The 22,038-nt window shown below is 51.7% G+C and overlaps 1 protein-coding gene across 6 annotated transcripts in view; it reads left to right on the forward strand.

The window, feature by feature from the left end:
* The window catches only part of NLRC5 (NLR family CARD domain containing 5), an 87,989-nt gene that overhangs the window by 28,066 nt on the left and 37,885 nt on the right, over positions 1-22,038 (forward strand). For 4 of the 6 annotated variants that reach the window (XM_023209987.3, XM_023209991.3, XM_023209989.3 and 1 more), the window contains exons 4-19: positions 1,028-1,087; positions 2,515-2,583; positions 4,087-5,737; positions 6,789-6,872; positions 7,019-7,102; positions 8,502-8,585; positions 8,724-8,813; positions 10,221-10,280; positions 12,363-12,428; positions 12,922-13,005; positions 15,155-15,238; positions 16,214-16,303; positions 19,104-19,172; positions 19,964-20,032; positions 20,780-20,869; positions 21,277-21,360. In XM_023209987.3, coding sequence (XP_023065755.2) covers positions 1,028-1,087; positions 2,515-2,583; positions 4,087-5,737; positions 6,789-6,872; positions 7,019-7,102; positions 8,502-8,585; positions 8,724-8,813; positions 10,221-10,280; positions 12,363-12,428; positions 12,922-13,005; positions 15,155-15,238; positions 16,214-16,303; positions 19,104-19,172; positions 19,964-20,032; positions 20,780-20,869; positions 21,277-21,360 — 2,818 coding nt within the window. Of the gene's footprint in view, positions 1-1,027; positions 1,088-2,514; positions 2,584-2,708; positions 2,934-4,086; positions 5,738-6,788; positions 6,873-7,018; positions 7,103-8,501; positions 8,586-8,723; positions 8,814-10,220; positions 10,281-12,362; positions 12,429-12,921; positions 13,006-15,154; positions 15,239-16,213; positions 16,304-19,103; positions 19,173-19,963; positions 20,033-20,779; positions 20,870-21,276; positions 21,361-22,038 lie in introns of those variants that run through there. The other 2 variants (XM_023209992.2, XM_023209990.3) reach the window with 2 other exon arrangements.

Here is a 22,038-nt window from a genome sequence, read left to right on the forward strand (position 1 = left end):
TTGAATTGCTGAGTGACTGCTTCCAGCCACAAAATCCCACATAGCCCACAATGCCCGAGAGAGTTCTTTCTTTCTTTTTTGGTAGGGGGAGGTTGTTTTTTGTTGTTGTTCTTGTTGGTTTTTGTTTGTTTATTTGTCTTTCCTTTTTGAGACAAGGTCTTGCTCTGTTGCCTAGGCTGGAGCACAGTGGCACAATCATAGCTCACTACAGCATCCAACTCCAGGACTCAGGTGATCCTTCCCACTTTAGCCTCCCAAGTAGCTTGGACTACAGTAGAACTATAGGTGCACGCCACCACATTAGGCTGATTTTTCATTTTTTTCTAGAGACAGGACATCATTTTGTTGCCCAGGCTGGTCTTGAACTCCTGGCCTTAAGTGATCCTCCTCCCTTGGCCTCCCAAAGTGCTGGGATTACAGATGTGAGCCATCACACCTGGCTAGAGGTGTTTTGTTCGTTTGTTTTGCAACATGGTCAGAAAGGGTGATGGGGAGCGCCTTCTGCCTTCTGCTGATAGATAGTCAGGTTTAACGCTGTTCAGTTCCATGGGGATTTCTTGGGCACCTTCTGTTTGCACAGCACCGAGGGGAAACACAGGACATTGAGGGGCAACAGCGTCCTTGGAGAGAAAATGGGAACTCACTTAAGAACTCTACTTCAAGGCAGAGTGTCGGACATGCAGGAGGCTGGGCGGCACATGCACACATGTGCAGACATATGCAGATACACACAGTTTTATACATGTGGGTATGTGCATAAACCCATATACACATGCATAACACATGCATGCCTGTGCACACACATACATCAACTTGCATGCACTTGCATATACACATTTCTGCCCACCACTGCCTTCAAAGCTCACCATCACATTTTCTCCACAACAGATAACTGAGTGTTCAGTTTATTTCTCCTTTGCTGGGTACCCACCCTGTGGGATGAGCCCTGAGCCAGGCACCAGCCAGAGCTGGTCCCCAGCATCCCATGACAGCCCCATACCACATTATACTCTCCCCTCTTTTGCAGGGTTCACCAGCCAACTGGGAACTGAGGGGAAAAGCCTACCTAAATCTCAGCTCCACCAAGGTGAGAACTGGAGTTGGGGGGTGGGAAGGGGGTGGTGAGCACTGTGAAGTCCCCACTTCCAAGCTGGATGAGGCTGTTGGTGGCTGGTCACAGCCATTTCTCATAGGCCATGCTCCTCGTCTGTCCCTGACCCTTTTGCAAGTGTGTCAAGCCCCTAACTGTGTCTCCCAGCCCCACCTCCTCCTGCTGTGACTTTCAAGGCTTTAGCTTGTCCTGTTACCAATTCTCAAGGGTCTAACCTGGAGCCCCTCAGGAAGCCTGTTCTCACTTTCCTGCCTTCAACCCACAGGGCCTCATCTCCCAGCCCCAAAGCGTCAGGCTTCACTTGTACACCTTGGACTTGACACTCACCCGCAGCTGGTGTCTTCACCGGGGGTGCCTTTGGCTGATTTTCTGAAGGAGCTCAGAAGGGCCAATGATTAATGACCACCTACTGATTTATGGGTCACACTTTCGTCTCGGCACCTTGATTTCTACGGAAGCATTGACTTTAATGATCACTGTGCCTGGCAGTAATGCCAACAGAAAACCCACCCTGTAATCTCAGCTCCCTAGTGAATCAAAACTGTCCAAGTCCCTGGTGCAATAGGCCCATATCACTGAGCTGGCATCATTGTCTCATGGCTATAACCAGATCTGATTGATATTTGACCAGTGAGTCCCTTTTTAATATAGGGTTTTTAAAGATATCGAAGTGCTCTCGAACTGGTTCCAGCCTCTTAGCGGGGCAAGGAGCCCAGGGCCCTGCTCCAGGGGCTATTCCTGTTGGTCACTTAACTTAGCTGTGGGAGCTGTAGCAGGACCCTGCTTGACTTCTTAAAATTTTTTCCTGAGTCCTCTTTCCTTTCTCCCTCCCTTCGTTTCTCGGTCCCCTTCTTTCTTGTTTTCCTTCTTCCTTTCTCAAACTCTTCCAGAAAGGCATTAAAGTGATTCTTGAAAATCCATGCAATGAGACAAGACTCAGGAAATCATTGAGGGAAGTAAGGAAATGTGGGTGATAAGAAATTGGGATGATAAAACACTAACACAGGGGGGAGGTTGCAGGCCCAGCCAAACTCACTGGGAACTTCACTTATATGACCAGCGGTGGCTTCCATAGAGCTTGGTCCTTCCCTGATGGACGGATGGCCATCTAGTGCTTGGAGCTGAGTGTTTCTGGGGGCTGTTGGCTGTCAGCCATGCTTCCTGCATCCTGGACTGCAAGACTGCCAGACCCAGAACATCCACCTCCCAATGGGGGGCCTAGAAGTCCCCTCTGCAAATAGAAGCTGATGTTGACCCAGCCTCTGCCTGCTGCCTGCCTTTCCAGTCCCTGCACTTGGCTGCCTGCCACCTGTCTGTGGACTGGAGTTCCCCAAATGTTCTGGGTACCCCCTCAGCCCAGATCCCCAGACCCAGCTCCTCCACCCCTTTCTTTGCTTTTTCAGGCCTAAAGCGCCCGCATCAGAGCTGTGGGTCCTCACCCCGCCGGAAGCAGTGCAGGAAGCAGCAGTTAGGTGGGTACCAGTGTGGGGAGGAACCTAAACAGAGAGATGGGGTTGCCTGGGGGCCAGGACCTGGACCCTGGACCTTGTCCCCTGCCAACAAGCCTCCAGAGGCCCAATGACTCTTGTCTCACAAGTTTCCAGGAGAAAAGGACTGGAGGTCCTGCACAGGTAGAGGAGAAGGCTGGGCTGGCAGCGAAGGGTCTCCCCACCCATCTGGCTGCATGGGGACTTCTCTCGAGAGGGCTCCGCTGAAGGAGCTGGAAGCACCATACAGGTCTCAGCTTCACCATCCAGGCTCTTCCAGGGACACCCTATGTCCTCAGTGTTGAAGGAGACCCAGGGAGGAGACCAGTTTGGGGGTGAGCAGGGGTGGGGAGGGGTGAGGAGGCCTGGGAGAAACCCCCAAGACAGAGGCCCTGGGGGCCCATGGGGAGCTGCTTAGGGCAGGCCAGGCCAGTGAGAGGAGAGGGGACTTCTCTCACTCTTGACCGGTTCTCAGAATGGTCCTCATTCTCCACTAGTTGTCCCACTAACGGGAGCACTCTCTGTCCCCACTGCTGCCAACCATGGCCATAACCAGAGGATTCACATCCACTCAAAATAGGCCACTACCTTGGCCTTTCCCCCTAGGGTTCCCCCCAAAAGCAGCCCCAGCCCTTTCCCTGAGTCACCTGAGACCTCTCAATGACCCAGGAATTAAAGGGTTAACATCTGGTACTGTAGGGGCCCAGCTCCCACAGTTCTGATCAGTAACGCCTAGGCCTACAGGTTGTTAGTGCTCACCCCTGGGCATTGCAGAACTGAAATATTGGGAAGGGGCACTGGAATCCAGATATCACAGAAAGAGGTTGTTTCAATAAGATATTGCAAAGGGGCCAGGTGCAGTGGCTCACACCTATAATCCCAGCACTTTGGAGGGCTGAGGCAGGTGGATCAGTTGATCCCAGGAATTCAATACCAGCCTGGCCAACATAACAAAACCTTGCCTCTACTAAAAATACAAAAATTAGCTGGGTGTGGTGGTGTGCACCTGTAGTCCCAGCTACTCAGGAGGCTGAGGCAGGAGGATCACTTGAGACCAGGAGTTTGCTGCTGCAGTAAGCTAGGATCATGCCACTGCACTCCAGCCTGGGCAACAGACTGAGATTCTGTCTCTGGGAGGAAAAAAAAAGAGATGTTGCAAAGGAGGTGCCCTATTCCCCTCCCCGCATCTTACTGAACCCTTACACCACGTGTACTGTTGCAGAATGGATAGAACCACGACCCACACTTCTCCATTCCCACCTTCCTGTTTAAATAGCTACCAGAGAGCCTGTGCTCCCTTAGAACTGATTCCTCCTGGAAGTTGGGGTGGCACAGATCCCCTTATGGTGTTCTTGACACTCCCACCCTCATCCCGTCATACATACACATCTAGGGCTAGAGGCTCCCAACAGCCCAATACTGGGGCAAGAAGACATGAGCAGTGGGCCAGGGGGTCCTGTCCTCATGCCATGTCCCTGCCCCTTGCAGAGTTGGCCAAGAAGTACCTGCAGCTCCTGCGGACCTCTGCCCAGCAGCGCTATGGAAGCCGAATCCCTGGGTCAGGGCAGCCCCACGCCTTCCACCAGGTCTATGTACCTCCAATCCTGCGCCGGGCCACAGCGTCCTTAGACACTCAGGAGGGGGCCATTATGGGGGACCTCAAAGTGGAAGATGGCACTGACGTGAGCATCTCGGACCTCTTCAACACCAGGGTTAACAAGGGCCCAAGGGTGACCGTGCTTTTGGGGAAGTCCGGCATGGGCAAGACCACACTGGCCCACCGGCTCTGCCAGAAGTGGGCAGAGGGCCATCTGGACTGTTTCCAGGCCCTGTTCCTTTTTGAATTCCGCCAGCTCAACCTGATCACGAGGTTCCTGACACCGTCCCAGCTCCTTTTTGATCTGTACCTAAGCCCTGAGTTGGACCCTGATGCTGTCTTCCAGTACCTGGAGGAGAACTCTGACCAAGTCCTGCTGATCTTTGATGGGCTAGATGAGGCCCTCCAGCCTACGGGTCCTGATGGCCCAGGCTCAGTCCTTACCCTTTTCTCCCGTCTCTGCCGTGGGACCCTCCTGCCCGGCTGCCGAGTGATGGCCACCTCCCGTCCAGGGAAGCTGCCCGCCTGCCTGCCTGCAGAGGCAGCCATGGTCTACATACTGGGCTTTGATGGGCCACGGGTGGAAGAATATGTGAATCACTTCTTCAGCGCCCAGCCATCGCGGGAGGGGGCCCTGGTGGAGTTACAGACAAATGGGCGTCTCCGAAGCCTGTGTGCGGTGCCTGCGCTGTGCCAAGTTGCCTGTCTCTGCCTCCACCATCTGCTTCCTGACCATGCCCCAGGCCAGTCTGTGGCCCTCCTGCCCACCATGACTCAGCTGTATATGCAGATGGTGCTCGCCCTCAGCCCCCGTGGGCACTTGCCCACCACATCCCTGCTGGACCTGGGGGAGGTGGCCCTGAGGGGCCTGGAGACAGGGAAGGTTATCTTCTATGTAAAAGATATTGCTCCACCCCTGATAGCCTTTGGGGCCACTCACAGCCTGCTGACCTCCTTCTGCGTCCGCACAGGCCCTGGGCACCAGCAGACAGGCTATGCTTTCACCCACGTCAGCCTGCAGGAGTTTCTTGCTGCCCTGCACCTGATGGCCAGCCCCAAGGTGGACAAAGACACACTTACCCAGCATGTTACCCTCCATTCCCGCTGGGTACAGAGGACCAAAGCTAGGCTGAACCTCTCAGACCACCTCCCCACCTTCCTGGCGGGCCTGGCATCCTGCACCTGCCGCCCCTTTCTTAGTCACCTGGCGCAGGGCAATGAGGACTGCGTCGGCACCAAGCAGGCTGCCGTAGTGCAGGTGTTGAAGAAGTTGGCCACCCGCAAGCTCACAGGGCCAAAGGTTGTAGAGCTGTGTCACTGTGTGAATGAGACACAGGAGCCTGAGCTGGCCAGTCTCACTGCACAAAGCCTCCCCTATCAACTACCCTTCCACAATTTCCCACTGACCTGCACCGACCTGGCCACCCTGACCAACATCCTAGAGCACAGGGAGGCCCCCATCCACCTGGATTTTGATGGCTGTCCCCTGGAGCCCCACTGCCCTGAGGCTCTGGTAGGCTGTGGGCAGATAGAGAATCTCAGGTGAGTAAGAGTGGAGGAGGACCGGGGAGGGGATTGGGCTTTTGGGGGAGCAGAGGCGAACCAGTCTGGCAGACCTCTGCCAAGGGGACTGGATAAGAATCTTGAATATCAGAGCAGAATGGCCTGTAATGCAAGAGAGGAAGCTCCATGCCTTGACAGGACCTCTGGAGTCCACATGGATCCTCCTCTTGTCTGTGGTTTCTGGATTCTCAATCTCTGTTAATCATGGGCTGAAGCCCCAGATCCAGGCTGTCGATAGAGGCTGTTGGACTTTGGGCAGGTGTATGGAGCACACATATGCACACTGTCTAGGCCAGAGCTTCTTCATTCCTAAAACAAATCTGTAACAATAGCCAACTCATACGGTCATTGCAAGAATGAGATGGGATAATGCATGAGAAAACACTTTGTAGCACAGTGCCTGGCACAGAGCAAAAGCTCAGTGTGCATATTAGCTAGAGAAAAGGCTAGACTGTAGTAACAGAGAAACCTCCTCCCCAAATACAGTAGGTTAAATAATGTAGACTTTTATTTCTCTCTCATGGAAGAGTCAGAGGTAGGTGGTCCAGGTCAATGGAATGGCTCAACTCCATGCAGTCATGCAGGGACCCAGGTCCCTCCCATTTTGCTTCATTATCCCCTTGGGAATCCTATCTGCACAGCAAAGCTAGGTCTTGGGTATATCAGTGCTCTGGCTTGGGAACAGGGAAAGAGCATGGAGGAACATGCCAATGCATTAAAGTTCAGTCCTAGAACTAGGACACAGCCCTTCCACTCACATTTCGTTGGTGAAAACATAGTCACCTGGCCACACTGAGTTGCAAGGGAGGCTGGGAAATGTGATCTCTGTCTGGGAAACCATGTTCCTCACGATAGCTCTATTGCTGTAGATGAAGTGGAGAATGGGCTTTGGTGGACGATTAGAAGTCTCGGCCATAATATGTATTTGTTAGTACTACTGCATTAAGCCCCATCCGTCTAAGGGAGTGGTGATGACTTCTCAGCTCTGCCCAGCACTGATCCTCTGACACTTTGCTTCTTCTCATGGCAGTTTTAAGAGCAGGAAGTGTGGGGATGCCTTTGCAGAAGCCCTCTCCAGGAGCTTGCCGACAATGGGGAGGCTGCAGATGCTGGGGTGAGCCAGGCCTTGGAGCTGAGAAGGGTCTTCAGCTGGGGATGCCTGGTACTCTCCTCCCTCTCTTTAATCCTGCACAAGGCAGATTCCTGGCCTCACCCTTTTCCCCTCCTCGTTCCTCCCCACCATCTTTGCTTACTCTGTAGGTTAGCAGGAAGTAAGATCACTGCCCGAGGCATCAGCCACCTGGTGAAAGCTTTGCCTCTCTGTCCACAGCTGGAAGAAGTCAGGTGAGTGATCTCCAGGAGGGCTCACTGACTGGGGAGATAAGTCACTGCCCAGGTCTCAGAGCCCTCCTGGGGCCTGCCTGGGGCCTGCATGTTCCTCCAAGTCTGACAAGTAGTTTTTCACTGAGACCCAGAGAGGGAAGGCATCAGTCCAAGTACTCAGCAGGGCTGAGTCCAAACCCAAGGCTCCCAGAGTCCCCAGAGCAAGGCTTCCTTTGTCTAATATTTTGGACCATCTTGGAGGAGCATGAGTGTTAAGTTATCCCTTGTGTTATCCCTCTTTCTGCAATCCCAGGAGAAGGGATGGCAGTGCGTAGGCAGGAATCAGGCACTGTGGGTACACATAACTACATGAAGCACCGCACACCTTCACATTTGTGCACACATGTCTACACTTGCACAGAAGTACACAGGCATATGCAAGAATATACACCCACATATGCCCACTCATAGGTGTGCACATGTATGCAGCGCATACATATACAGTTAACTGCATGTACACATTTAGATGCCAGCACACTCTAACTAACTAAGCTCATATGCACAAATATACTCCTGCCCTGTGTCTGGGACTGAGTACCATGGGGAGTAGTGGGACCGGTGACCCTCCTCACTGGCAGGATGCTGCTAGTTTATATGGCACTTTTATGACATTTAGAGAAGGCACTCCTTCATCCACACAGATGCAGCTTGTCACTAAGGTTCAGCACTTGTTGAGTGAAAATAATAAGTTGGACCACAGTCCCTATTGTCGTCTCAGCTGGGCATCTGTGAACAGTGATTAGGCAAGGGTTCAGAAGTATTGAACTTGTTGATACTTTTTCCTGGCTATTGAGGGTGACTTTAATTTTGTCTCCCATCACCCACCATTGTTCTCAATCACCCTCACTCCCCTCAGCTCATCAGTCGCCCCAGCTAGGAACCCAGGCAGGGCTGACTTGTGAACCGGTGGGGAAAGTGGGGTCAGAGAGGAATGTGCTTGGCTCAGGGCTCTGGGTGAGTCAGGGCCACAGCTGAGACTGGAAGCGACACCTGCAGCATCCCAGTCTAGACTTTACTCATTGCCTGCGGGCCTCAGATGCATCCCAGACATAAGCCCTGGGAGCAGGGTGCTGGATCTCCTCATTGCACTTCATGAAGAGGCCATCAGGCTGTCTTCTAGATTCCTTGAGTCACCAGGCAAAAACTTCCCTATAGGAACCAAATAGACCCAGAAGTGAGGCCAGCAGAGGGTCTTTCCTCCTAGCTGTGCCTGTTGGAATCCAGAGAGCAGGCCATCGGTTCTTTTTGGGCCCCTGTCTTATATCTCCCACATGAGGGTGGTCATCCTGTCACTTGCTAACTGGGGCTTGCAAGTGCCCCAACCCCAGGGCAGATAGACTGGACCTTCATCTCCTTGCAGTTTTCGGGACAACCAGCTCAGTGACCAGGTGGTGCTGAACATCGTGGAGGTTCTCCCTCACCTACCACGGCTCCGGAAGCTTGAGTAAGTGATCTTTCCACTGCCCCTGCAGCCCAGTCCCTCTCTATGCCTGAGTCACCCCACTCCCTTACAAGGCAAGGAAGGTCTGGGGCCCATGGGATAGGGGATTCCACTCCTGACACCTTTGCCACAATCATGCAGCCTGAGCGGCAACAGCGTCTGCGTGTCAACCCTACTCTGCTTGGCAAGGGTGGCAGTCACGTGTCCTACCATCAGGACGCTTCAGGCCAGGTGAGCAGAAGGAAGGGGATCTTGGCCTTCAGGGCCTTGAGAAAAGGGGAGGGGAAAGTGGGATGGGAAATAGAGGAGGCCCCTCATCTGCAAGATAAATCTGTGCATGCCCTACTGTTTTACTCACAGTTCTACCTTCAGAACCTAGCTCAGGCTTGGCACCTGGTACTTAGTATATATTGAATTAATGGATGAATGAAAAGATGAATGGATGGATGGATGGATGGATGGATGGATGGATGGATGGATGGATGGAAAGATGTATGGGTGAATGTAAAGATGGATGCATGGATGATGGATGGATGGATGGATGGATGGATGGATGGATGGATGGATGAAAAGATAGATGGGTGGATGAAAAGGTGGATGGATGGATGAAAAGATAGATGGGTGGATGAAAAGATGGCTGGCTGGATGGATGGATGGATGGATGGATAGATGGATGGATGGATGGATGAAAAGATGGATGGGTGGATGAAAAGATGAATGGATGGATGGATGGATGGATGGATGGATGGATGGATGGATGGATGGAAGGATGGATGAAAAGATGGATGGATAGATAGATGAATGGATGGATGGATAGACGAATGGATGGATGAATGTTTAGATGACTAGCTGAAAAGATGGGTGGGTGTATGAAAAGATGGATGGATGGATGGATGGATGGATAGATAAAGGAATGAGTCAACAAGTCTACGAAGCACAGGCATAGCCAAACGAATAGTTAGCCATGTGTTGCCCTCCATGGTGTTGAACCAACATAGCCAGTTTGGATCAAGGGGTAGGTTAGGTGTCATGCTTCTTAATCATAAAAATTTCTGTTAAAAAATTTCAGCCTGGCCCAGTGGCTCATGCCTGTAATTCCAACACTTTGGAAGGCTGAGGCAAGAGGATTATTTGAGCTCAGGAGTTCAAGACCAACCTGGGCAACATAGTTTCTACAAAAAATGAACAAAATTAGTGGGGCATGGTGGTGCATGCTTGTGGTTCCAGCTACTTGGGAGGCTGAGGTGGGAAGATTGCTTGAGCCCTGGAGGTTGAGGCTGCAGTGAGGTGTGAACACACCACTGCACTTGAGCCTGAGTAACAGAGTGAGATCTCCATCTCAAACTTAAAAAGAAAGAAAAAACTCACAGAATCCTTAATTTTTATTATATTTCTTGTGAAAATTGTTTTTATGACTTTTTAAAAGACTCTTGCAGGATTCATCAAGCAAAGACATAATCAGTATTTCACATGCCTGATTTGAAGCACTTTTGCTGGTTCTGTTATGTTTCCCTGTCAATTGCAAAATCAGCTTCATCTGGATGTTTGGACATTTGGGGCAGAAAAGGGTGTGCCTGTGGTGGGTGATGTGCTGGTTTCCAGTCCCTGGGTTTCATGGTTTCGTATCTGATCCTGCAGGAAGGCAGATCTCATCTTCCTTCTTTCCCCACCCACAGAGACAACTGCAGAGCTACAAAGGTAAGAAGCCAAGAGGCGGTGGGTCTGGGACTATCCTTAGAAGCAACTTGGGCTCAGGCAGTTGAGGGGAAAGGTGACCAAGAGACTAGGAAGAGCTGGGATATGGGGATTCTTCCTGCTACGGCTGCACTGAGGAATGAATTACTGCTTAGGTTGGCAAAGGATTTTAACTTCCTCTAGCGTGTCCAGAACACATCTGGTCCCTGGGGAAGGAAGCATCCCCAGAAGTCTCAGAGGAAGGCAAACCCTTGGGGATGACATAAAGATATTGTTAGACTGGCATTACTAGATGGTGAAAACTCTGGGAAAGTCCTTACAACTGAAAAAAGGAAGGGAGGGCAAACATGGTACCTACATCTCAGGGTTGTTCTGAGAATTAAGTGAGTTACTACACTTAAGGAGTTTAGAGCACTGTTAGCGTGCAGTGGGCAGTCAAATGCTGGCTATTCCAGCTGTGCATGGATTCCAGCTTGGCAAGTCTTGGATAGGCCAAGAAAAGGAAGCTGGTTTTCCCTAAAAGACCATCACAACTATGCGCTCCCACACTTTGCTCTCCTGGCTAAGACTCAGAGACAGATGTATGTATGCCCCTGAGCAATCTCTTTCCCTTCTCTGGGTCTCAATTTCCTTGCCTGTATAATGACCTGGTAGGGTAGGACCAATGTTGCTGGGTGCGGTGGCTCATGCTTGTGATCCTAGCACTTTGGGATGCCAAGGCAGGAGGATATCTTGAGTCCAGGTGTTCAAGACCAGCATGGGCAACATAGCAAGACCCCATCTCTAAAAAAAAATTAGCCAGGAGTGGTGGAGCATGCCTATAGTCCCAGCTACTCAGGATGCTGAGGTTGGGAGGATCACTTGAGCCTGGGAGCTTGAGCCATGATCACACCACTGTACTCTAGGCTGGGTGACAGAGAGAGACTCTGTCTCAAAAAATGACCCGCTAGGACCAGTGTCACTTTCTTTCCCCTCCAACTGCTTAAAACTGTGATGCTCAGTAGGATAGCCACTAGCCCCATATGGCTATTTAAATTTAAATAAATCAAAATTAAGCAAAATGAAATTATCAGTTCATTAGTCACATTAGCTATACTTCAACTGCTCAATGGCCGTAGGTGACTAGTGGCTCCCATAGCGAGTGGTACAGATGCCAGGACATTTCCATCATTGCAGAAAGTTCTATTAAACAGGCTGGCATGGTGCCTCATGTCCATAACCCCAGCACTTTGAGAGGCTGAGGGGACAGGATCACTTGAAGCTAGGAGTTCAAGACCAGCCTGGGCAACAAGGTGAGACCTCCATCTCTACAAAAAAAAAAAAAAAAATAGAATAGCCAGGCATGGTGATTCACTCCTATACTACCAGTTGCTCAGGAAGCCAAGGTGGGAGGATCGCTTGATCCCAGGAGTTTCAGGCTGCTGTGAACTAGGATAGAGTCACTGCACTCCAGCCTAGGGACTGAGTAGGACCCTGTCTAAAAAAAAATCTGGTTAGCACCAATCCAAAAGGTCTGTGAAACCGGGCTCATAATGTCCTAGCTTCCCTGCATCCTCTAACGCTCCCTTAGCCCAGTGGGGAAGAGTCTGTGGTTTACCGTAGCCTGGACTCACTGCATACAGCTCATGCTCCTCGCCTTCTGAACCACAGACAGCACATCCACAAATGGTGACCATCATATCATCGACAACAGCAGCTTCTGTTTACTAAGCTTCGATTTTACACTTATGCTGGGTACTTGGACGTACATTGTCTCGTTCAATCCTTCAGGTACCTATGTGTCAGATGTTGTCATCTCATTTTAGAAAAGAGAAAAGGGAGCCAACGGCAGTGACTTGCCCAAGGCCACATGGCTATACACGGCAGAGCCAAAATCTGAATAAAGGTTCCATTTGACCTCAAACCTTTTGCCCCTCCTGCTCTGCTGAATCACACCTTGAGCATCTGTAAGCAATCTTCTTTTGTTACCAACTCACTTTGAGTTGTGCTTCAGGGTCTCCAGCCTCTAGAAGCCAAGGAAAGAGGCTTGATCCACCAAGCCCTAGATGCCTGAGCCCAGGCCAGTGTTTGATTTATTCTTGCCAGAGCTCCAGACCTGCAGGAAAGTGACGGCCAGAGGAAAGGGGCTCCGAGCAGAAGCCTGACACTCAGGTACCTTGGAGGGATCTATTGCCTTAGGAGGGGGATATGATGTGGGGGAAAGTCCCAGGCAAGGGAGAGCAGAGGCAGGGAGGAGAAAGGGAAAAGCAGATGAGGGACAGGGAAAGGATTAGCCGGGTGAGATGCCCATCCTGGATAGGCCATCCTGGCTTGAATAAGGAGCATCTGTCATAATAACAATAGCTACAACTTTGGACCCTGGCTATATATATGCCGGGCATTGTGCTAGAAGTTTTATATCTTTACCTCACTGTAATTCCTTTAGAATATCTGTGAAGTACACATTATTTTTTCCCTTTGAGAGAGGAGGAAACTGAGTCTCAGACAGGTTAAGTCCCTTGCTCAAGATCACCCAGCTATTAAGAGGTATGGCCAGGATTAGACCCAGTTCTGTGGGCCCCCTGACTCCCCCAGCACTGGAAACTGGAGGGGCCATGGAGTAGCTGTTTTCCCTGAGCCCTTCTGTCCCCCATTCCTACCCAAGGCTGCAGAAGTGTCAGCTCCAGGTCCACGATGCAGAGACCCTCATAGCCCTGCTCCAGGAAGGCCCTCACCTGGAGGAAGTGGAGTGAGTATCACGGGAAGCCCTGGGGTAGGAGCGAGGAAAGGAGGTTGGAGAGGGTGGGCAGGGCCTCGCCTTTGGGTGGGTGGTGTGGGGGAGGGGCATGCTGCCTCATGAAGAACTTGGGGGAATCAGATCATTGTAACAGCTGCTACTATTCAGCACTTGCCCTGGGTCAGGTGCTGTGCTAGGGACTGTACATGCGTCCTCTCATTCACTCCTCACATCTCTGTGATGTAAGCACTGTTACTGTCCACGTTTTATAGAGGAGGAAGTTAAGCTGCAGAAAGGTAAACTTGCTCAGGGCCACACAGGTAGGAAGAGTCTAGGCTAGGGTTCAAGCCCAGACAGTCTGGCTCCCAGCCTCATCCTCATAACCACTGCTACCTCTCTTGCTGAGATCTGCCAAGTAGAAACCCCACCATACCTGGGTCTGCCTTCCAAACCACAGTCCCTCAGGGTTCCCCCCAGCCCCTTCATCCTTCTTCCAGAGTAGGGTGGGGTAACCTTCTTTTTTCGGAATGGAGAAATTCCCATGACGTCCAGGAGCCAATGACAGTAGTGCTTGGGGATGGATGAAGGCTCTGTCATGTCCCTAGGAGGGGGCCCCTCCAGGAAACCTCCATGTGAACATGAAGGCAGAGGATGGAATGCCATGATGTGTTCTGGGGCAAGTGGCCCCACCTCAGGGGAAGATGGATGGGGTGAGGGTTGCCATGGTGATCACCTCTTGATCCTGGACCTCGTCCCATTGGGAGAACCAGGATGGAATTAGGGTTTTTTTTTTTTTATTTTGTTTTGTTTGTTTTTTTGTTTTTGAGACGGAGTCTCGCTCTGTTGCCCAGGCTGGAGTGCAGTGGTGCAATCTCGGCTCACTGCAAGCTCTACCTCCTGGGTTCACACCATTCTCCTGCCTCAGCCTCCCAAGTAGCTGGGACTACAGGTGCCTGCCACCACGCCCGACTAATTTGTTTTTGTATTTTTAGTAGAGACGGAGTTTCACTGTGTTAGCCGGGATGGTCTCCATCTCCTGACCTTGTGATCCGCCCGCCTCTGGCTCCTGAAGTGCTGGGATTACAGGCGTGAGCCACCACGCCCAGCCGAAGGTGGTTTTTTAACAAGCTCACACACTTCTACCTGCCTCACCAGCACTGAGCATGCCCCTCCCCGAGTGCCGGCACCTGCAGAAACAGCCCCATCACACGCCTGGTTACACAGCCACCTCCTAGCCCCCTTGCCCTTCTCCCACATTTAGTCCCTCCAGATGGACCTACTGGTAGTGCTCAAAACTATCCTTTTTTCCTCCACCTTTCTAGTCCAACCCACCCTCATCTCTTACCTGGATGAACCCTTCGCCTTGCCCTCCTTGCTGGCTTCCCTGCTTTCACCCTGGCCACTTCCACATGGCAGAGAGTAAATTACATTTCACTGATGCCTGCCCCCTTCACTCCTTCCCACTGCTCAGCATAAAGCCCACATTCTAAACTCCCAGGTGGTCCAGAACCCTGCCCCCAGCCTCCCAAACCCCATCTGACCCCATCCTTCCACTCAATCTCCAATGCAGACACACTGGCTCTCTTTCAGGTCCTTGTATGGGTTATGCCACAGGACCTTTGAATGTACTGCTTCTACCATCAGGAACACCCTTCCTTCATCTCTCTCCCGCCTTTTACCTACTGAACTCCTTCTAGTACTTTCAGCAAGTACCTTAAGCATCAAAGAAGCCATCCTCGACTCTCAGACTAGGTCAGATGCCCCCATAATCATGAAGTTTATCATAAAAAGCAATTATGTAGCTTGCAGCATAAAGGAAGAGTTGAGGGTGGGGCCTTGAAGGCAGGCTGCCTGGGTTCAAATCCAGGTTCACCCTCGAGCAGGTGCCTTAACTACTCTGCACTTCAGTTTACGCATCAGTAAGGTGAGGATAATTACAGTGCTTACATCATCGGCACTATGAGGACGAAATAGGCCAAAAGTCACAGAAACACCTAAGATGTTGCCAGGCATGTGGTATGCAGTCTGTTGATTTCAGTTATTATCAAGGTTCATTCCTGAGAGTGATGCTTTGACTAAAGTCAGCAAAGAAAGAGTAAGTGATGGGGATTGAGAGAGGACTCCAGCCCCACAGTACGCGCATTGGGCCCCTCTGTCTCAGCCTCTCAGGGAACCAGCTGGAAGACGAAGGCTGTCGGCTAATGGCAGAGGCTGCATCCCAGCTGCACATCACCAGGAAGCTGGAGTGAGTTGTCCACCCCACTGCTGGGTACCAGGGAAGGCCCTGTAGAGCCCCAGGTGGTCCCTGTGTTCATAATCAACAGTAAGGGTGCTGATCCACTGCCACCCCTGCTTCCTCCCAACTCCAGCAAAGTCAAGATGGTTCAACCATGCCTTGCCTTCACCTCTGGCATGAGCCACTCTCTTAGTCCAATCATCCAGCACCCTTAAATGTATAAAATGCGTTTATTATAGATCAATGGCTTGGATTTCAATTCATCTTTGTAGCAGCCCTGGAGTAGGGTGGGGTGGGGTTTTGCACTGGGGAGGTGTCATGCTGGGGTGCTGGGGTAGGGAGTGGTGTGTTCCTGTGGGGATACACTGTTGGTGTGAGGGGTGGTGAGATGGAAAGGAAGGCTATTAGGCTGCTGGGTGTGCTGTGGTGTTGCGTGGGGTGGGGATGATGTTTGGGTGGGGGTGTCTTGGGGGTCTTAGATCAAGTGTGGGTTGGGGTTGGGGAGAGTTGAGATTGGGTAGCAGTGATTTGGGGCCTCGGCTTTGGATTTCAATCCTGGCTCTGTCACTTAGTAGCTTTGTGACCCTGGGAAAGTAATTGAATGTCTCTGGGTCTCAGTTTCCCCCTCTGTAAAATGGGATTACATGAAATCATATATGTACGAAGCCTTTTGTACAGAGTCTGGTACAGTCAGGGCTCAGAAAATGGTGGTTATTTTACAGATGAGGAAACCGGGGGTCAGAGAGGTAAAAACACTGAGTTCTTGCTGTCAAGCTGGATAACTTTATTCTCCAAGTGGGGTTGGGGTATCGTGCATTTCTTGGCTCACTCACATGCACCAGAATCCTTTGAGATCCCCTGGCAAGGGACCCAGGACAGCCAGGAGTGACAGCCAGCAAGCTGCTGAGCCACGAGGAGGGGCTAGAGCTGGCTGGGGCTGGGGACCTCAGCCACATGCCAACAGCTGCCTTCTGCTCTCCACAGCCTCAGCGACAACGGGCTTTCTCTGGCCGGGGTACATTGTGTGCTGAGGGCCGTGAGTGCGTGCTGGACCCTGGCAGAACTGCGTATCAGGTGGGAGCTCCCCCAGACCACGGTACCCAACCCCCATCATGCTCTCTCTAAAACCCTTGGAATTCCTTCTGGGCCCAGGCCTTGGGACCGGCAGAAGATGCTGCTGCTGTCCCACCCAGACCCTGTTACAGCTAGCACCCCTCTTCCTAGCTGCTGCAGATATAGGCTGCTCACAGTTTATACCTCTGGAGAACTACCCTTGGCAGAAAAGAGCCAGAGATGCCTGGGAGGATACAACCTCCGCTTCCCCCTAACCTGGAGTGGCCAATGACACAGGCAGAGGGCACAAGTCTCCAACCCAAACTCTCCAGTGGGCCAAAGCTCCCTGGAGACCAGGCCAAGGACCTGCTCCATTTGGCTTCCCTCAGTCCCTGACTGTCAGTCCATGACTTGCACAACTGACAAGCGACATGTGACCCCCTACCCCATTCACAGACCCAGGCTCTGCCACTAGGGAATCCTATTTCTGTAAGTCTCGCTGTTGAGTATGGGGAGCTGAGGACGGATGCTGATTAATGTCAACTCAGTTCCCACTCGGAGGAAAGCCTCATTCTCAACCGAGCAGGGTGGTCCCTGCTTTAAACACCCCTCAAGGGAGGAGAGGGAAGCCGATTCACCCAAAAGGTAGATGAGGGGACCTCGGTTCACTATATATGATGATTCAATAAAGGGTCCCTAGTGCATTCCGAGCGATGCCCTGTTCACTCCCAGGAACTTATACTAAATAAATTATCATGATTGTGCAAACACATTCAGCTGTAGGGAAGTTCACCTACACCTTGAGCCCAGAAGTTCGAGACCAGACGAGACAACGTAGACTCTGGTTATAATTGGAAAAAAAATGAAAATAACTGGAATGTTTAACCGAGGGATATTAGTTAGACTAAGTTACTTCCAGAGAGAACTCAGTGGAACCATGGAAAATAAATGATAATATAGTTGCAGTGTTAATATGGAGGGTGACGGGGTTATTAAGTAAACATAAAGAAATTTCTTTGGAGACAGGATCTTGCTCTGTTACCAAGGCTGGAGTGTAGTGACACAATCATAGCTCACTGTAACCTCCAAATCCTGGGCTCAGCAATCCATCTCTCTCAGTCTCCCAAAGTGCTGGGATTACAGTCATGAGTCACTGTGCCTGGCAATTTTTTTTTATTTTTTGTAGAGATAGGGTCTTGCTATGTTGACAAGGCTGTTCTCAAATTCCTGAGCTCACGTGATCCTCCTGCCCTGGCCTCCCAAAGAGCAAGGATTATAGGTATGAACCACTGCACCAGGCCAAACATAAAAATTTTAAGTCATCATCTTAAAAGATTATAAAAGATTATAATAAAACTTTTCTTTTCTTTTCTTTGAGACGGAGTCTGGCTCTGTCCACCAGGCTGGAGTGCAGTGGCGCCATCTCGGCTCACTGCAAGCTCCGCCTCCCGGGTTTCCGCCATTCTCCTGCCTCAGCCTCCCGAGTAGCTGAGACTACAGGCGCCCGCCCCGGCGCCCGGCTTTTTTTTTGTATTTTTAGTAGAGACGGGGTTTCACTGTGGTCTCGATCTCCTGACCTTGTGATCCGCCCGCCTCAGCCTACCAAAGTGCTGGGATTACAGGCGTGAGCCACCTCGCCCGGCCAATAAAACTTTTCAAGATACGCAATGGCAGAAAGAATGGTAATAATCTGGGCCAGTTGCTGTGGCTCATGCTGTAATCCCAGCACTTTGGGAGGCTGAGGCAGGTGGATCACCTGAGGTCAGGAGTTCAAGACCAGCCTGGCCAACAGGGGGAAACCCCGTCTCTACTAAAAATACAAAAACTAGCCGGGCATGGTGGCGTGCACCTGTAATTCCAGCTACTCGAGAGGCTGAGGCAGAAGAATCGCCGGAACCTGGGACACAGAGGTTGCAGTGAGTCGAGATTATGCCACTGCACTCCAGCCTGGGAGACAGAGCAAGACTCCATCTCAAATTAAAAAAAAAAGACAGAGAGAGAGAGAGCATGGTATAATCTGTTCCCATCAATAATGATCAAGTATCAATAATTATTTGTCACCCCTTCTTCTAGCCCTTAAAAAACTAATGTTTAAAAAGAGAATCTATAATTTAATCCCATTTTTGTAAGACAAAAATTATTGCACTAGAAAAAGGAAGTTTTGACGGACCTACTCCAGAGGTTACCAGGGGTAATCCACACATACTTTGAGTACAGACAGAACACTGACTAGCAGAGGTAGGGGGGTTCAGCCTGGGGCTAAAAGAGAGCACATAATTTGTTTTCTTTTAAGACTTGCCAGGAAATGGGGCTTATTTAGGCAATAGATACGTTTGTGAAATATCTGTGGTAGAAAGATTTCAGCCCTCGGAAAGCTCAGAGGAAGTCAGAGGGGAGTCAGAGTAAGTGGCTGCAGCTGGAGGCAGGGGGATGACACTTGAGAGGTCCTCCCGGGCCAGGGGTAAAAAGTGACAGGCCAGCCATGGTGGCTTACACCTATCATCCCAGCATTTTGTGAAGCCAAGGTGGGAGGATCACTTAAGCCCAGAAGTTCGAGGTCAGACTAGACAACATAGACTCTGTCTCTACATGCTTTTTTTTTTTTTAATTAGCTGGGCGTGATGACACAAGCCGGTAATCCCAGTTACTCGGGAGGCTGAAGTGGGAGGACTGCTTCAGCCAAGGAGGTGGAGGCTTCAGTGAACCTTGATTGCACCACTGAACACCAGCTTGGGCAACAAAGTGAGACTCTGTCTCAAAAAGAAATAGCAACAGGGAGCCAATAACCTCTTGCTTCCTCACCCCTCTTTTCTCTTCACAGCCTGCAGCACAAAACTGTGGTCTTCATGTTTGCCCAGGAGCCACAGGAACAGGAGGGGCCCCAGGAGAGGTAGGGCCCGATTTCACCCCAACTCCACGCTCAGTCAGGACATTCCCCTCTCTGCCCTCCTCAGCTGGGCAGTGCCAGTGAACTGCCATGGCGACCTGGACAAATTCACGGAAGTGCGGGAATTGAGCAGGCTTGGCAAAGGATGCAGCCCCAAAGCGGGAGGGTCCAAAGCCAGACCACCTCTGCCTCTCTTGGTGCCTGAAAGGAGCCCCAGTGTGTAGGAAGTAGCATGCCAGGGCGGGAGTTGGGTAGCTGGAGGGGGATGCTGGGAGACTGGAGCCCTCCAGCCTGACCCCAGGGGATTGTCTGGCCTGTAGCTCTGGTCTTGATCGGAACTTCTGGATCCCTTTCGCACAAGGACCCATTAGGGTCCTGGATTGCCCCAGCCCAGCACATGGGCAGAGACTCAGCTCTTCGCTCCCGAAGCCCACCCACAGTCTCTTCTGTAGAGTCTGAACTACTGAAGGCTCAATTCGAGCTGGGGCTGACATCTCTGAAGCACAGATGAGGAGGAGGATGAGATTAATGATAATAGCAGTCAAGGTTAATTGAGCACTTGCCATGTATGCACCAAGCACCAAACTAAGGTGGTTCACATGCAGTCTCCCAGTGAGAGGCTGTGATTTGTCCAGGGTCACACAACCAGGAAGTGGAGATGCCAAATTGGCACCAAGGTCTGACTGACTCTAGGTGGAGTATAGGGCTCAATGGTGGAAGGCCAGGCTAAGGTTGGATTCTGGAGATGGCAGACATGGCCTTTGCTCAAACTGGCCTTGGTGATGTCCCTCCAGGGCTGCATTTCTTGACAGCCTCACGCTCCAGATGCGCTCTGAGCTGCCTCTGAGCTCCCGAAGGATGAGGTACAGTGATGGCCTCCAGCCCTGTGTGTGATTCCAGCCCCTTCCCTTCCCCTGCTCAGAGCCTGCTCCCAAACCTGCGCCCAGGCCCCACGTGCTCCCTGAAGCATGCCTGACCCGCTGTGTCCAGGAGTAATGGCCTGGCTTCCCTACCTCCTACCTCCCCTGCCCAACCTACCCCGGACAGGGCTCACAAGGCAGCCCCCTCAACCACCTTCTCAAGCCCAGGGGATCCCACTCCCCTTAGCTCCCTGACCCCCAGCAGCTAAGGAGTTGTGGGGACTCTGAAAAGAGGTGAAGGGGAGCACCGGGGTCCTTCTCTCATGATCCTGGGGCCAGGGCGTGGGGGCTCCCACCAGCACTCTTCTTGCCTTCTCTCTTGGTCTGTGTCTGTCCCAATCTCCCTATGTCCCTCTGCCTCTTTCTCTCATTTCTTCCCTCTCTCATTGTATATTTCTGTTTTATCAGTTTATTTATCTGTTATTTCAGTCTTATCTGTCTTCCTCTGATCTGCTCTCTCTCTGAATCTCTGTGTCTTGGTTTCCTTCCATCTGTGTCTCCGCCCACCCTCTGCCTATATGTGACATCCTATGGGTGTGGTGTGTGTCCATCTGTCTGGGTGCCAGATACATCCCAGTCCCTCCTCTCCTGCAAGCCTCCTTTTCTGCCTGTGTCTGGGGGGTGGGAAAGCAGCTCCTTCCCGCCTCTGTTCGGCGGGACATGCAGGGCTGTGGTTTTGCCCCTGGGCAGGCTGACACATTGTGGCCTCCAAGCAAAGCACCTAGAGCAGCTCTGCAAGGCTCTGGGAGGAAGCTGCCACCTCGGTCACCTCCACCTCGAGTGAGTGGTTTGTACATTTGAAGGTGGGTGGGTGGAGCCAATTACAGTGAGTTAGTGTTGGTGTTTGTGTTTGGTTTTTAAGATTTAGATCAACTGTTCTTTCCCTGCTGAAATCAGAAACCCCTTGGAGAATCTGGTGAAAGTCGTGACTCTTCCTCCCAAAATACAGATCCCCCATGTCTGACACACTCGGAGGCTCACCCCTGGTCCCCCAGAGGTCCATGAACCTCAGAATAAGAACCTAGGGGAGACAACAGCTGCCCACACAAGATCTGCTGAGATCTGGCCTGGCAGCCCAGGGCTGTGTCCAGTTTCAGGAAGTTGAGTGACTGGAATGCAGGGACCATGCTGCCAGCAACCCACTCCCCACCTGCTGATGTTCTCCCCTCCCTTCTCCCCACCCCCAGCTTCTCAGGCAATGCTCTGGGGGATGAAGGTGCAACCCGGTTGGCTCAGTTGCTCCCAGGACTGGGAGCTCTGCAGTCCTTGAAGTGAGTAACCCACTAGGCAGAGTCTCTGAGGCTGGGGTGGGGTAGGGCGGGGGAGTAGGGGGGAGTAGGGGGAGCGTTCTCTGTCCCATCCCCATCCTTCCTGGGGTTATTGTAAAGATTAAATCAGAAAATGCATGAAAATTGCCCCTAACACAATGTAAGTGCTCAGTGAAGGCTAGCTGATAGATGATTCTTACTCAGAGAGTCTGTGACTCAATAATCCCACTTCTGATTCAAGGTTTCGCTTCTGGAACCTGTCTCTGCAGCTCTGAACAGGCTTTCTGAGGCCACCCTGGGGAGGGCAGGTGTGGGTGCGAAGTATGACTAACGGCTGGCAGCTGTTATTCTGGCCCTGGGGTGCTGGAAGGGGCTGGGGCTGTTAGCTGAGCTATGGTCAGGGTAGGCAGGGAGGGTTTGTACCAGAGAGGACATTCAAGCAGGGTACCCAGGGCTGCCAAGGCCGCCCTGAGTACCTGGCAGAGAGTGTGTGGGAGCAATCCCCAAAGTTTGCCTGCAGTGTACCAGAGTTCTTGATCCCTAAATGCCCTCGGTCCTTTTGGCTCACAGAGTGCTCCCTCCTCCCAAGCTCTTCTTGGCCAAAGCCAGAGGAGCCCCGGGGAGAGGTCACCGGTCCTATATTCCAGGCTGGCTCTGTGACACACGCTTTGCTGTGTGACT

Source organism: Piliocolobus tephrosceles, chromosome 17 (genome assembly GCF_002776525.5).
Source record: "Piliocolobus tephrosceles isolate RC106 chromosome 17, ASM277652v3, whole genome shotgun sequence".
Taxonomy (NCBI): domain Eukaryota; kingdom Metazoa; phylum Chordata; class Mammalia; order Primates; family Cercopithecidae; genus Piliocolobus; species Piliocolobus tephrosceles.